We start from the raw sequence: 16098 nt of genomic DNA on the forward strand, positions 1-16098 counted from the left end.
GTATAAAATGGCTGTTGATTCTGTATTTGTTACTTCATCTAAGCGAAATGGGTAGCATTATGAACACGTTGGCAACACCGACTCTTGCTGGCTTGTGCGTTTTAATGAAAAAATTTTATGCCTCAGAGAGGAAAAATTTTACTATTCCTCAGTCCTACTGTGGGCAGGGACTAAGGTTCCTACTAAACTGCTTCGGACCTGTGGGTGGTGAAATCTGCTGGTCTTTGTCTGCAAATATTTATTGCTTGGGACCGAAATATTAATACTTCAGAAGCTCAGAGCATGTGTTGTATGGTTTCATCTGTCCGGTTGTGCAACACCTTCCCAAAGACAACCTGAACAAGCCCCCTTCTGCCTATTTGTCAGTCTCAGTCTTTCTTTTGTGCTCTGGGGGACTGAGCACTGGCATGGCTGCATTGGCTGCGGGTGTGTTTGGGAGAGGTGGAGAGCTGAGTAAATGTGGAATCATGAGACAGAACAGGATGGGGATCAAGAACAACAGAGATAATCAGGAAAACTGAGGAGCAGCAACCCCTTTGGTAAAAGATATAGTGATTCTAACCCAGATTTGCTGCTTTGCCACTCCAGGATGGCAGTGTTTATTGTGTATTCCAGAGAGAAATTGCCCTAGGGGTTTTCCTCAGCGTGTTTTGTGAAAATTCCCATTGCTCAAGGGCACGCAATCAGTATTCTAATTGTCTCTCTTATCCCAGCTGAGAAGGAGTTGTTTATCAGCCCTGGGAGGCTGGGAAGTGCTTTCATGTCCTTTTGGACGTTTGCTAGTGAGACAGCAGTACTGATGTACTGGTGAGCTGCCTCTCTCTAATGCTCTCCCCTGAACGAAGCAGAGCTGTTTGGTTGCCTTGGCTGATACCTGATAAGGATTAGTCAGCTGAACGTCATTTCCAGAGAAGCTTGATGAGAGGCAGCAGTTGGCTGAGGGGGAGGAATAATGTGGGTTCACAACAGACACTTCTCTCTGCCCTTTTTGCTCAGGCAGTAGAGCTCTTGCATTGAGCAGCCGTGTTCTGCCAAAGCATGAAATATCACAGGCATGACTGTTTTCCCTAACACATGCATGCAGAAAAAAATTGCTAGAAGCTACACAGTTACTAATCTTCTGCCTTTGGTTCAGAAAATGGTGATAAATTTATAAAATGCGAATGTGCTTAGAGTGTAACATGGGCCTTGGAGTAGGTGCTGCTTATTGCATGGCTCATCCCTCTAAGGCAGAGCTACGTGAGGGAGGGCTCTGAGGAGGGAGTCCTGTGTGTGAAACGGTGAATTGGAAAGGGTAAGGAGCTACAGAAGCAGGGCGCTCTCTGCACGATCCAGGAGAGGCTGAAAAGCTTAGATGCTCGAGTTGGAATTACCACAGGAAAAGAGTGAATTGGCAGAGCTGAACGAGGGAAGAGCTGCAGTCGCACCTTAGCAGGCCTGGGCTGGAAGAAGGCCTTGGGCTCCCTTCACCTCCCTTTACCTCCTGCTGGCAGTGGGTGTTGGCGCCACACTGAAGGCAATTTGGGGAGCTCTGGGCCGTGTCAGGAAAGAGCTGTGCTTCTCCTCTGTGTAAGGCTGACAAAACCAAAGAGAAGGGTTGGACCTGAGCAATGGGAAGAGATGATTTTGGACTTCTCTGGTGCTTGGAAGTTTGGTCTGTCCTTCCAGGACGTCGAGAAGGGCAGAGGAGAAACTGAGGCATGGCTGAACTTGATGTCATAGGGGTTAGCTTTCGAGACAGCATGTTTACATTTTGCGGTCATAATAAATAGCACTGCGGAGCTTAGCAGCTACATTTCCTATTGCCAGTGTTTCCCAAGATAGAATACTTAACCTTGTAAACTAATATTTTAATGTTATTTCTGTTGGAAGCACGTTTATAATCTTCCATGCTCATCGTTTTATTTGGCAGTATTTAGAGCTCTGTCTCTTACAATTGGAATACAAAGTTTCTTTATTTTTTCCCATGACTGATCTCTTTTGGCAGAACCATAGGTGGTGGCAGTCTGCATATTAAAATCATCTGGAGTTCTGTATGTAGACAAACTAATTTACAAACACCATAGTGCGTGCAAAGAATTTTGGTATTTGTTTTTCCCCTTAAGAAAGGCTTTAAAAACAAAGTGTTGTCATTAAAATTTAACACTCTTGCACGCCATATTGTAAAAATTGAGTTGATGAAGCAATATAACTTACCAACTGAGTTATAACCAATAATTGAACAAATGATTAAATGCCATTGCTTTTTTTTTTTTTTTCCTTAGCTGGTCCATTGCCAAATTCCATGTCTTACAGGAGATCTCCTAGTTACTAGTGAGACTGAAGAGCTCTGCAATTCAGCACAATAAATGCACTGTTCTTAAAGCATTAATGGGTCTGGTAAATAGATCTCGAAAGATCTGTTCTATACTTCGAACTTCATGCAGTCTGCTAGGTGACCTTGGGAAAGTCTGTGCGCTTCACGTTCTCAGTTTGTAAAATGGAGACAATGAAGTACGTCTGTGAAGCACTTCTAAGATCTGCTGAAGTGATAGGAGTTTGCTCGGTAACAGTGTAAAACAATGCTAACTAGGGAAAGCACTGGCAATTGCAGGTGTAATTTGTCCTGTGAATCTTTCAGCTGTACTCCTGTCTTAAGGAGATGTATATCTTTAGCCAAGAGTGCTTTTAGGACAGTTAAGTGTTTGGATGGGAAGGGGAAAGAGGAAATTGTAACAGTAGAAAAACTGTTTACATGCAGCTTACTGAAAGTAACCCCAGTATATCATGCACGTATAACTTACGTATACTATGTAGTTCAGAGAATATGTTTTTGGCGATAATATTTTTTAATCGGTGTGTGTACTCTAGGCCAAGCTCTTTCTACCTAAAAGCACTTTAGAGAATTGGATGTGGGATCCCCCTGCCCCTTATCTTAAGTGGAATTTGCTTAATGTGCTATAATGTGGGTCACTGGGCAGTGATCTTTGAAAACTTAAGAAAAGAAATGACTTCACTACTTTATGCGTTCATCCTTTTGATCTTTTGATCCTTTATCTTTGTCTTCAAATCCTTTTTCCTTGACCAGGCGAAATACTCCTTACAAAACCCTGGAGCCTGTCAAACCGCCAACTGTCCCTAATGATTATATGACCAGTCCTGCCAGACTGGGCAGTCAGCACAGTCCAGGAAGGACAGCCTCCTTGAACCAGAGACCAAGAACACACAGGTAGGGTGAGTTGTGTCTCAGTGGCATGCTGACGCTTACTAAAATCACAGAGAAGCTTTCAAGCTTTGTGCCTGTTTGGCTTTTTGTTAAAGGGTAAAAGGTGAGTTATTCCAACACGTTGCATTAACAAAATTTAATTGTGGTGTTTGACTTCTCTAATATATAGGAACGTATTTAAACTCTATAGAAGCCACCTAACAACATACTTCCATATGCCCAGACCTATTTTCATATAACCAATTTATTCTGTCCTGTAGTATTTGTTTCCCAAGAATAGGCAAAAATTCAAAACTTACGCAGCTGCAAAGCGGAGTGGAAATGGGTCCTACAGGTTTAAAAGCGATATTGTTAATTTTAGCCTAAAATACACTTAAGCTTGTATAGAATATTTATTTTGTTTGTTTTTAAGACCACTAATTGCCAAGGGAAATTTCTCTTGATTAAAAGCACTGATTAAAGTAGTCCATTGAAAGAGTTGATTGCTTTCTTTTGGCTAAAACTTAATGCTTTTGATCGGTACTAGCGTGATGGAAGTAGAAAATAACATTTATCCACTTATCCTTATGTGTGTTTTGGGAGAGCAGGGTGGGCCTATGTGTGGCTTGTTTGTGTGCGCACTCACTCTTGCGTTTTTTTTTTTTTTTTTTAATGCAAATTACTTCTTGGGATGCAAGGCTTTCTCTGTGCCTCTTGAGTGAGTTCAGTTTCTTCAATTTGATTGTATCAAAGGCCTCAAACTGCAGGGAAAAATACAGACAAAAGACTTTAGTGTAGTTAAAAGTAAGATGAGGGTTCGTTGTTCAAAGAGCGCCCTGCCCCCCCCCTCCCCCCCCCCCCAGCAAAAATAAGCAGTCAAACACTGCCAGTCAGCATTTGAAATTTCAGAGAATATTTTGGATAAAGTTGTTCACGAAATATTGTCAGGGTGAAATAACTTCTAAATCTTGCTGCAATGAAGATCTTGTTAAATCTGTTTAGCTGGCTGCTGTGAATGCTCCTTCCTCTTGTCTCACGAGATATTCTTTTATGTAGACTGCAGTTAGAAATTCAGCTGCAACCATGGTGACAAGATCAAGGTCTTCAGCAGACAGAACGCTAGTTTTGAAGGAATTATCTTGGCTTCCATTTCAGATCACTGATTTTCTTTTTGTAATAGTGTTATTTTTTGAAGATAATTTGAATGATTTGGTCTCCCCTCTTTGGCAGCACTTGGTGTGTAGCTGCACAGAAATGATAAATAAACTGCAACATCACTGAGTCCTCTTTAGTATGGATAGGTGAAAGTGGTGTTTTAGCTTCAGAATATCTTGATTGTTTAGTTCCCTTTGTTATCAGTTTAATCTGTAAGTTCAAGTTTTGGTTTGAGAGAGAGTTCTGGGTAAGAAAAAGGATATAGATTCGATCTGAATCTTGATTCTTATTCAGCCCCCCCAATGAAAGAAAGTGTAAGGGCCTCCAAAAGGCATGCGTAGAAATGTGATCAGTGGTTTCTTCCTAAAGTGTTCTGCAAAAACCTGCATTGCCAACCTCTAATTTGGGTATTTTATAATGGTACTTAGACATATTGCTACCTGGCTGTACTGTTTCTTTTCAAAAGAAAAAGGAACTGTTTTGTCTTAGAAACAAACTTCTGTTGTACACAGAAAGTTGGGGTGTATTTAAAAAAAAAAAAAAAAAAAAAAACCACCACCAGCTTGGTTTAGAGCAGCTGCTCACAGTTAAAAAGTTCTCACTCTAAACTTCTACTCTGAACAGAGGAAAGGTTTCTTCAGCCTGTAGCATATGTCATTTAAAGAAATTGTTTATGTTTAAGTATGAACCCTTCTATCCCCAGTTTATTAGTTCCAATTAGTACAAGGTCTTAGAACTACTCCTGCAGTTGTTACTCCGTTGCCTAGAACTCAATTAAATGCTTTAAAAAAATAAAAAGTAAGTAACCATTAGATGTTTCATGCATAGGTAATGTTTATCAGGTTAGCTAATTCCATTTATTAAGAGTATAATGCATCCTCACTTGATTAGCAGTGTGTGATTGTAGGTAGAGACAGAGGCATTTTGTTATGGATTTTTCAACAGTCTAATTGAGTTAGGCTAGCAGAGCTCACATCAGAAAGGGGACTGTTAGTAGGCCTTTGTAGGAATCACTGTGCTAATGTGCACACTGGGTTTTTCTTTTAAAGCGGTAGTAGTGGAGGAAGTGGCAGTCGAGAGAATAGTGGAAGCAGCAGTATTGGCATTCCCATTGCCGTGCCTACACCTTCACCGCCAACCATTGGACCAGGTATGTGGTATTCTTTCCATGTTACCTTACACTGTAATACCAGTTGCTTGTGTTCGCAGCGGGATCTTGACCGAATGCAGAGGGGTAGAAATTTTACTGAAGCACAGTCCTATTCAGGAAATCTCTTAGGAGTGCTGAGGGACATCTGAAGTTTTAATTCTGTAGCAGAACAATTACTCTTGGAATAGTGGATACTTAACACACCTTTGTCTCTTCTTGTTTTTACAAGATAACCAAGGGGGGGAGGGGCAGAAGGAGAGGGCTGTATACTTCTAAAGCTCAAGTGCATTTTTTAAAGGTCTGTTGACAAGTAGGCATTTCTGAATGCCCTGAGAAGCAGCAGCAACTATCCTGTATGTATTTGATGGAAAATGTCTTCTGAAAAAGCCTACTAACTTTGCCATCTGCCAGTGATTGTATGTACATGTTCTCTTTTTAATTAAATACAAATCTTCACCTCAAATAAAATACAAAGGCAATGAGAAGATCATCTAGGAATAAAAAAATGCTAATCATAGAATTCAGGTCTATCCACCAGTTTTGCTCATGCTGTGATTAGGGTCTGAAACTGAAGAAGATCAATGAGAGAAGCAGGAGAAGATATGTGTGTATGTAGAACAGCAGTAAAAGAAGAACGATGCAGGCTCTCTCAACATCAAAAGTATATTCCCTTATCTTTAAGAATAATGAATGGTGGGAATGTGTAAAATCCTTCATTATTTTAAGCCAGCAGGATTATTATCAAGATAATAAGCCAACACAATCAGAGTTTTTCATAAGCGCATGAAGCTAATTTCCACAAGAAAAGAGTGGAGTTTTGGTGTAGAGTAATTTTGCTATTGTGCCTCTTAAGTCTCTGTTCCTCAGTTTACAAGCCTTCACTTTCTTACACACATGTAGGCTTTCCTTTCTCTTTCCCAGGTGTTTCTGATTCTACAGTGGTACAAATAGGCATGAAATCTTACTTTCATCTGGCAGCGCATTAAAATCTGTGGAAATAAAGATCTGCAGGTACAGAACCCTGTGTAGGGTCAGGGCCTGAGTTTGTATCAGTTGTCTGAAGTTGAATTTTTTTTTTTTTAATTTGGGAAGCCTCTCAAGTGGCAGTGCTTTCTTATTTGCTTTTTAAAAATTATGCCCTAATCAGGAATATAAACTATTTTATTAGCACACATTTCTGTTCCTCCTCTTCCTGGAGCACCGCCAGCACCACCACTGCCACCACCTCTCCCGATGGGCAGTGTGATAGGTGAGACTTGTGTCAACGCTGAAGTGGTTGCAGTCATGCTGCATAATCAATAATCAACTCTTCCTAATGGACTTAGTGAAGCTGTTCCACATGATTTTAGTGTAAAGATCAGTACTGGGTTGTTGTTGGTTGTGAATGTTTTTATTTATTTATTTTATTTTAACAAATCTAATCTCCACTAATTTCCTATGGACAAAGCCTCTGAAGGTAAAGGCGTAAGGTATGGGGAAAAGGCTACCAGTTACTTCAGATCTCTGTTCCCAATTAGTCTAATCTATAGGAACTCAAAATCAGCTTGAATACAGGTATTCTGCTATATCACTCGTGCACTTGAAGCAAGCCACTACAGTTGTGCTCTGGCTTAAAGTGGCAGTTCGTGTGAAGGGTGGTGTATGTATTCCCTCCTGTGGGAATAATGTGACTGAAAAGCAGAAGTGTCTGTCACAGTTGCTTGGGTATGATTCTGTAGTGCTGTGGGAGAATGCCAAACCGGAAGACCAGAGGATACAAAGTGACACTTCTTGAAGAACTGCTTCAAGTTTTACATAGGGCTATTAGGAAGGGATTTAAGAGTAGCAAGTTTAAAATTAGTTTAAAAAAACAAAGTAACCTTTCCAATCTCAGACTGCTGACAAAATTCATTGCTCCTGTTATGAAACTAGCTTTGGAGGCTTTGACCCATGTAACCCTTTGCACTTTCTCTTACTGAAGCGTTAAGTGAAAGTGACTTCAGATAGCATTTCAAGACTGCAAACTTCTGATCACACACTATTTGTATGTGTATACATATATATATATATGTATATATTTTTATATATGTGTGTATATGCATGTGTGTGTAGAGATATATCTAGATATGTATCTAGATATATCATAGAACATTCTATTGCAAAACAGTTTTTGCATTTAAAAACTGAAGTTGTGCGTCGATCCGTGTGACGTCAGTGTGTGAGATTTGTTAGTTTACAAGGTGTTTTTTTTTATCTCTGTCAAAGATTAATGCAGAAAGAAAACTTAAATTGTTTTATTAACCTTGAATTTTGTACAGCAAGTATGTGGAAGGTAAAAATGGGTGTTGGTCTTGAAGGATAAGTGATGTCTTTCTGTTCGCCTGCATTGGTGATTGTTAATGCAAAATCAACAAATATAAAAGCACAACTAGCAAATACGATCAGTAGATGTGGAAGTGTCTGAAGCTCATGTTTGTTTTATTATTTTGTCAGAGTATCTTTTTGTATCAGATTGGAAACAAGTTCTGGTTCACAATGGAAAACACTTGCTTTGAACAGAATATGGAGTTTGTTGTGTGCTCTTCAGTAAAGGGTATTGCATGTAGAAAAATTGAGATATGCTTATTGGAAGCTGATTCAATGTTCCAGTCTAATCCAGTCTGCCAGAATAGTTTCCAGCATTTCTCAGATGCCCTTTGTATGAATGTTGTTTTATGTTCTGTGTGTTTTTTCTCATTATTGATTATAACAGGGATGTTTGTTTTCTGTTAATCTCCTGTTATTTGCCTCAAATTGCTGGAGATCTATAATCAAGTATTTCCCATGTTCTGGGGCTTTTTTCTACTTTCTGCATTCTATCTCATGTAGTACTCTGCTCAAGTCTTCTCCTTGGTTCCTCTGGCTAATGCTTTTCAGCTGCTCCGGGTTCAGCTCCTGGTTCCCAGTATGGCACAATGACCAGGCAAATCTCACGGCACAACTCTACCACTTCTTCAGCATCTTCTGGTGGATACAGACGGAATCCTTCTGTGACTGCTCCATTTTCTGCTCAACCTCATGTTAATGGCGGGCCTCTTTATTCTCAAAATTCAAGTAAGCTTCTGAGCTCTGAAATCTCAAACTGTTTTGAGCAAAATGATTGTAAAAGCATGCATGGCATTTTAATTCATTTATGAAGAGTATCAGTCAGATTATTGCTTCCTTTCCTAAAATAGAAGGAGAAACAAACAAAACCCCCTATTTAAGTTGTACAGTGATTGCATTGTGTGCAATTATACTGTTTTCCCCTCAAAGTTGTTTGCTGTTACTCGTGATAGGAAATTGTGATTGCCTGTCTAATTATAGGCGAATCATACTTGGCATTTCAGGTGTGCTTGGAGAGCATAACCTAAAGATTATTTTTTTTGCAGGAGACCAATATGGTTTTAACACATTCCCTGCACTACTGGCCTGGTGGCAAGAGAAGGCTGTCAAAGGACAGTAGTCATATAACAAACCTTTCCCATCACACAGCTCATCCCTGTCTCTATCTCTTTCCAAATTCTTTTCCTGAGTTCAGATTTGTCCTTTGTTCTTCATTTTATGTGTGACTGAAAGGAAGGGACAGAAGAGTTCAGTTTCTTTTTCATTTTAGCAGACTACTCTTGTGCTCCCACACTAGTGGTATAGCTGGAGATGAGTGAGGGAAGGGTTACAGTGGGCAAGCGAGCTAGTTCTAGTCAGCAGCATCCTACCTACCCAGCAAGACAAAGAGGAGGTTCACTGCAGGAAGATCTGCAAAATGGGATCTACTTGAGTGTTGGTGGAAAGCAGTGTTTAGATCAGGAAATTATTCCTGAGTTCTTTCATAAATTTTATGACCGGATAAACATAAAGTACTGATAGTGCTCTAATGGTTTTTGGTGGTGTTCTTCAGTGTGTCAACTCTTAAACTTCTGAGAGTGATTTTCCTTTAAAAAGAAATGTTGCCGTTTGAACTGAAGATAGCTTTGAACCAGTGTTTGCTGTTATGTGCTTACTTTTAAGGAAAAAACGCATATAAAATATTTGAGACACTGAAGTGAGTGTTTTCTCAGTTATCTAGAAGTATTATGTCTGTCGGAAAAACCACTTACATGCACGCACAACACCTATATATTTTTTCCAACACTAATTTTCCTCCCACGCTCACTGGCCCTTCATTTTCTTCCACGTTCCCGTCCCCCAAAATTAATTTGTTGTAACAACAGAAACCCCTTTCTGTCCAAGCAGTTGTGTTCTGTTGAGTAAACAGGGCTTTACTTCTAGAAATAGTTCACTTGCCTTAAACGCTGTGCACGTGACTGTTTCTGAACGGCTACGTTTTTTCCAACGCAATTTTTTTGCTCAAATGCAGGTGCCATTCCTTAATCTAGTTTCTCTGGTATTTCAAAATACTGATTGTCAAGATGTTTTTAAACAGTATTTTGATGGGTGTGTTTTTCTACTTTAAACTATTTTCCTCTGTTTCTGTAGCTGGCATTTTTTTTAATGCTACTGTCTCCACATTAAATTCAGATTCTATGTTACCTTAAGGTTTTACTTCTCATGCTAATGTATTCTATTTTTTGTTAGACATTTATCTCAATTTTGTGAGAAACTTGTTTGTTTGCCCTTTTTTATTGATTTTTTTCCCCCCATACAGTTGATTTAATTATTAGTTTTGTAACGACTAAATGTTACATTTTATTCATCAAACATTAATTTTAGTTATGGCTTTATTTAAAATCGTTGCTTATTTAGAAGTATAGAACCTCTTTCAAATTTGATTCCAACGGAATAACGCTGCTGAATTGCCACCTTCACAGAAATTTCTCTGTTTCAGTGCAAGAGAAATTCTACTGAGGAGAGCCATGGTTTATCAAATGCGTTGATATCATAAGGTATTTCTCCTCCATGGGGAGATACCCTGCCAGCATTGATGCTTTGGATGGCGTGCTGTGCTACCACCAAACCTCTTCCCTACCTATAGAGGGCAGACTTGAGCATCTCAGCTGTGAGGCCAGCACTTCTGAGCACTAGAGCCATGTGTTTGTATCTCGCTATGCACTGATAGGTGTATATTTTTGAGGAGACAAGCTTGTGAGTGCTTGCCAAGGAGCTCTGTGTGTGAATGTAGCCAGCTATAGCCTTTGAAGCCTTTGCCAGCTTCCTTAGGTTGTCAAGCGCCTCTAACCACGGAAGACTTACTAATTTAAAGTTAAATTCCATTCTGCTCCCATGTGTTTGCCTACCAACAAGCAGCAAGGTCCCTTTTCTATACAAAGCAGGAACGTAGTAAGCCAGCCCGCCCCCCTCCAAGGGACCAAAATTATGGCAGGTCCTCTCTGTATGAACATAACATACGGCCCTTAGCTGCAGTGTTGTTTCCTTTGTAAAGCAGCTGTGTCAGTGCTGCTTTCCTGTATCTGATGGAGCTCTCTGCCCTTGGGTAACAGGAGGAGTCCAGGATCTTCTGAGACGTTACATCCGCTCCTAGTAGCACATATTTTAAAGATAACTACTGAATTTGAGTAATCCTTATTTGGCAGGAAGATTTACAAACTCAGTTTTGTGTGCTCCCCAAGTGCCACCACAGTGCAAATGAGCGTGTTCCTTCACACACGCACCCTGTGAGTGTCCAGCCGCACAGCATGGATTCAGCCTTCTATTCAGATAACCATATGGGCTTGTTCTGCTTTTTGATCCGTGATTGGCTAAGCACGTATTCGACTTCGTTGGAAACAAGCTTGAAGAAGGTTCTTCTGTGTGTGCGTTCTTGTTGTTCTTTACATACTTTGTTTTGTGGTCCTTGTTACTGACGGCTGCTTTTGTTTGTTCCTTTTTTTTTTTTCTTTGTCTGTTTGACTTCCCCGATATGGTGTGTGTGTTGCTGCCAGTTTCTATTGCTCCACCCCCTCCCCCTATGCCTCAGTTGACTCCACAGATACCTCTCACAGGCTTCGTGGCCAGGGTGCAGGAAAACAGTAAGTTTGGACAAGCTGAGCTGTTAAAGGGTAGAGCCTACTTTCTTCTAGCATGCATGGCTGGCAAGTCAGACTCTATTTTGTTTCCTTTTCCAGAGCTAATACCATCTTGCATTCTAGTGCCAATATGCTATTGGAGCTGAAGGGCACGCTCTTCAATATTTTATAACATGTGCATGATTATTACTGATCCATTTATGTTCTGAACTCCAAATTTATTATAGAAATACAGTGTGAAGTATGTGGCATCTGCTTGGTGTGGTTATAAAAATGTATCTTAATTAAAATATTAATTTCATGTTGAATCATCCTTCCTTGAGGCTTTTGCACCAGGGATGACTGATTAGTTTTTATTAGAAAGGCTTCTGTAGACTGTCAAAATATGTGCTGTGTATCCATTGACTCTAATAATGTAGTAGTTTTTAGGAAGTTGTACAGTCAAACAATTGCAATTCTATTGTCTAATGCCATTACAGAGGAGCTCATCAGACACTTTTCTCCTCAGCCTTTCATTACCCATTTCTTTCCTGTGTTCTCTAGCCAGGTTTGCATACTGAGCTCCTTCCAGCACAGGTGCCAAGCAGTGCTGCTGATGTGGGGACACCTTTGCTGTAGGGAGAACCTTGTAGTTTTTTAAGCAACAAAATGATTACAATGTAGATGTGGCCTGAAATAAGTATAAAACATTCTTGAAGTGCTTGGGAACCATAGTGAAGTGTGCTAGAATTTCAGTGGCTATTACTACGCACTGAAGCTCCAGCATATGTTTATGGGCCCTCAGATCTGACTACTGCTACTTTTCAGCTTCCAGTAGACCTTTTAAGTGGCCATGTTCTGAGCATTCTTCTAGAGATACAAGGCATCTTTCTGCATCTCATTCTAAAAGAAGGTATTTTGGTGTTATGATAGGTGAATGGTAAGAACCCATGTTGATGTAAAGAGTATGCCAGAAAATTGTGTTGAAAAACCTTTTCAAAATTCAAAGTATATAGGTAGACCCACACCTACTAGAAATGAAGGTTACAGAATGTCTTCACTTGCAGCTAACCTCAAAAAAAAAATTGACACCCGTTTCTCAATTGTTCCATGTATTGTCCTCCCGGAGATAAGACAGTGCTTGGGATAGCAGAGATGAAAAGGACAGACTTACTTGTGTGTATAACAACAAAATTGTTGCTGACTTGTGAATGAGACTGTGAGAAATAGCTAAAGCTTGAAATCCAGTCTAGGAAATCTTACTTTTATTGTCTTTCTTTTAATAGTCCTGTGGGTTTGAAAGTTTGAGTGCAGCTTTGAGGTGCTGCCTTATTTTGGAAGCAGGAGTGCACGTAGCTGTCTGTGCATACACTCAGCAAAACTAGCTTTAGAGGCCGTTGTTGAGTTTTGGCATAGTGTGCTAGACCTTCATCTGCCTCATCTTTAAAACAAACAAACAAAAAAAAAACCCTGAAAACAAAAAAAGCCTACAGAAGAGTGGGGTTAGGAGACATGTGGGTAGGCTTGTGTATTCGGGAAGAAACATCCTCTCCTCTGTGGACTTCAGAGGACTATGGCAGAGGGCTTAAACTGTGCAAGGCCAAATTTTTCCTGCGCCCTGTGCCCTAACTGTGGGTATCTCCTTCACAGAGGTTTTCCATCTGTGTGTCCACTGCCTGGAGACAACTGATTGTATGTAAATTGCTGTATTATTACACCCAGTCTTTTAAAAAGGAATCTACTGTCTCCATTTAAAGAACAGTGGTATGACCGCATGCAAGAGAACAAGAGAAGATGTCTGAACTTCTGAATTCGGAGTGATAGAAATACTTTAAAAACAAAAAAAAAAAAAAAGGAAAGAAAGGGTAAAGGGACCAATTTCTTTCTAATTTAGTATGGCTTTCTGTGTGCTTATTTTTCTAGGAAAGGTAATGATTTTCTAAAGTTTGTCTGTTTTAAGTTCAGAGCCAGGAAATGTCTAGGTTAAAGTCCCAAAAGGGGGGATACTTCCTGTGGGTGGCACTAGTCTAATTTTCTGTTCCATTCCCTCCTCTTGTTTAAATGTGAAGTTGAATTTGTTTTACACATTTCCTATAAAACATGCAGGTTTTGCCCTGCATCTCAGGGTAAGCGTTGGCGCTTTCACACTTGCATTTCCTACCCTCTTGGTTTTTTTATTTTTTTCAAATAAGCAACTTCATTGCTTATTATACAGCCTTTTGTATTTATTAAGGTAAGCATTTCTCAGTATCTCAAAGGATTGTTGTTTAAATAAGATTTTTTTTTTCTGAATGTAGATAGAAATTAAGGGGAGAAATACATTTTGGTGAAAGATCTGCCAAAAATACTGCACAAAACCCATCCATTCATAAATAGCTTTATTTGTGTCTCATGTGTCTGTGGTGGATTAATGACTCCTGCCCGTGAACATTGTTCAGTAATACAGGCAAAGCATAGCATTCAGCTGGCCAAAGACTTTGATTGTTCATCTGACTCCAAGTGGCATAAATAAGCTTCTGTATGGGAGAGGCATCAGTAATACAGTGGTAGCCAATCTTACTGATGCAGAGAGTTGTAGGGGATATAGCTCAGCTAGTCATGAGGAGCTTGGGGTCTTAGGTGGAAAACAGCATTAGCTCCTTGAGGGAAAGAGTGGGCTGAGCAAGGCACGTAGCTGGAGTGCCAGGGCGAACGGGCAGCCTCTGCCTCCAAAGCTCCTGACCTGGCTGCGCTATGGGAGGTGTGCTTGCGCCCCTTGTGAGGGGCATGTGGCTGAAGGTCTAAGGTTAGTCGCTACTGGAGTAGTGGCCAGGCAGAAGTAATGGGAAGTATTAAAGCAAACAAAGTCTACTCGTAATTTTCAGTGCCACTGTATCCAGCTACAACTAGATACAACAATAGCTACAACTTCAGTCAGTGCTGTGTTCTTTCCTTGCTCTTCAGCTTAGCTTTCCTCTCAAAATTAGAGCAGTGTTTGACAATAAATGCAAGTCCCTGTCGCTGAGCAGTAGCACCCTGGAGCAGCTCTCCTTGGTGAAGGACAGCATTTCAGGGAGCAGTTGCTGATGCTGATTCAGAAAGTGGTGTTTCTGTGGCTGTCAGTGCTGAAACGATGACCCTGTAACTTGGATAGAAGTTGAAAATGAGACCTACCCTGCCTGGGCCAGGGAACTATTATGCGCGTTGGAACAAATTTCCAGCTGATTGTTCCTTCTAATCAAATTCTTTCTAGAGCCATGGTTTTCAACCTTTGTATGTTTTCATTTTACAGCCTCTCAAATCTTTTGTAATTAAATTTGTATCCCTATATAGCAAAGTTGAGTGTAGTGACAGTAGCTACCCTTCAGTAAATTCTGGCTTCATAACTCTTAAGTCTAAGTCCATGTGCAGTGGCTTGAAAACCACAGATCCTGAGGAATAGGATGAGTGGCTTGATGTCTTGCATCCGAGTTCTCCCTCCACTCTGCTACCAGCTGCTTTGAATGCTACTGAAAACTAATTTGATAAACTGATTTGAGGAGTGATTTGCACCATAATGCCTTTCTCTTCCCCCCCCCCCCCCCCCCCCCTTCCCCAAAGCAACTTGTAATTGTGCTGACTGGAGAATTTCAGGGCAGGGATTTGACTTTCTGGATTATATACTTAATTCCTTGAGCGTTCTCCCGCCCCTCGCCTCCCAAGAGCAGCAGCTGCCTGTTGTAGTTTGCCATTCATTAAGTGAATCCTGGATGTATGCATACGCACAAGCTCTCCTGCAAGATAAGGACCTGTACAAAGCTTTTCTTTTGCAGATGGATTATTTTGCTTCCTCTTACCTGGTTAAATTTCAAGCACCTTTCTCTCCCATGACGTTTTTTAATGTATACTAGATCTTCCCCCCCCCCCGCCCCCACTTTAAAGCTAGCTCTCAGAGGAAATCCAGTGAAGCAGTGTTCAGAAAAAAAAAATTAAAATGATACTATAAACAAAGGATTCGTTTAAAAATCATCAAACGGCTAGTGCTGTCCCAAGGCCTGTTGCTGCCTGGCTCAGAGGGTGCCGCTCGGAATCCTCCTCTAGCTACCGCTGCAGCTAGCCCAGCGCATGGCCGGGCGAGCAGGAAGCTTTCCTCTCTGCTCGTGTTCAGCTTATGCCCTGCAGCATGTGCTTTGACTCTAGTAGCATTTATACATAGATTTATACATAGATTTGACCACTAATAACAAATGTAGCTGTATGTTGTAGTTGTTAATACAAAGTCTCTAATCAGTGCATGGTATTATAGTGCATGTTATGTGTGGTGCTTTCCCCCTCCCTTTTTATCTACAGCGTACAGCCTCAGGTTGGTTTGTCTTTGATTTAAAAAACAAAAACAAAACAAAATCTCCAAACGTTTCTAGTTGCTGATAGTCCGACTCCTCCCCCACCACCACCTCCCGATGAGATGCCGATGTTTGATGACTCTCCTCCTCCTCCACCCCCACCCCCTGTGGATTATGAGGATGAGGAGGCCGCTGTTGTGCAGTACAGCGATCCCTATGCAGATGGAGATCCTGCTTGGGCACCTAAAAACTATATAGAGAAAGGTAAGAGAGCATTGGAACTCTGCATTACCACAGTGCTGGAGGATTAATGGGTATCTGGAGAGGATGAAGGACTTAGCGTGACAAAAACAATCGTTGTCCCTGCTC

General features: G+C 40.7%; 1 protein-coding gene across 10 annotated transcripts in view; it reads left to right on the top strand.

Annotated features, from left to right (window-relative positions):
- ABI1 (abl interactor 1) overlaps positions 1-16098 on the top strand; it is an 84255-nt gene that overhangs the window by 65701 nt on the left and 2456 nt on the right. For 3 of the 10 annotated variants that reach the window (XM_009679598.2, XM_009679597.2, XM_068934517.1), the window contains 6 exons: positions 3068-3208; positions 5389-5489; positions 6658-6738; positions 8385-8561; positions 11366-11452; positions 15808-15993. In XM_009679598.2, the coding sequence (XP_009677893.2) occupies positions 3068-3208; positions 5389-5489; positions 6658-6738; positions 8385-8561; positions 11366-11452; positions 15808-15993 (773 nt within the window). The remainder of the gene's footprint in view (positions 1-3067; positions 3209-5388; positions 5490-6657; positions 6739-8384; positions 8562-11365; positions 11453-15807; positions 15994-16098) is intronic. The other 7 variants (XM_009679601.2, XM_009679599.2, XM_009679602.2 and 4 more) reach the window with 4 other exon arrangements.

The sequence above is a fragment of the Struthio camelus genome, chromosome 2 (assembly GCF_040807025.1).
Source record: "Struthio camelus isolate bStrCam1 chromosome 2, bStrCam1.hap1, whole genome shotgun sequence".
Classification (NCBI taxonomy): Eukaryota; Metazoa; Chordata; class Aves; order Struthioniformes; family Struthionidae; genus Struthio; species Struthio camelus.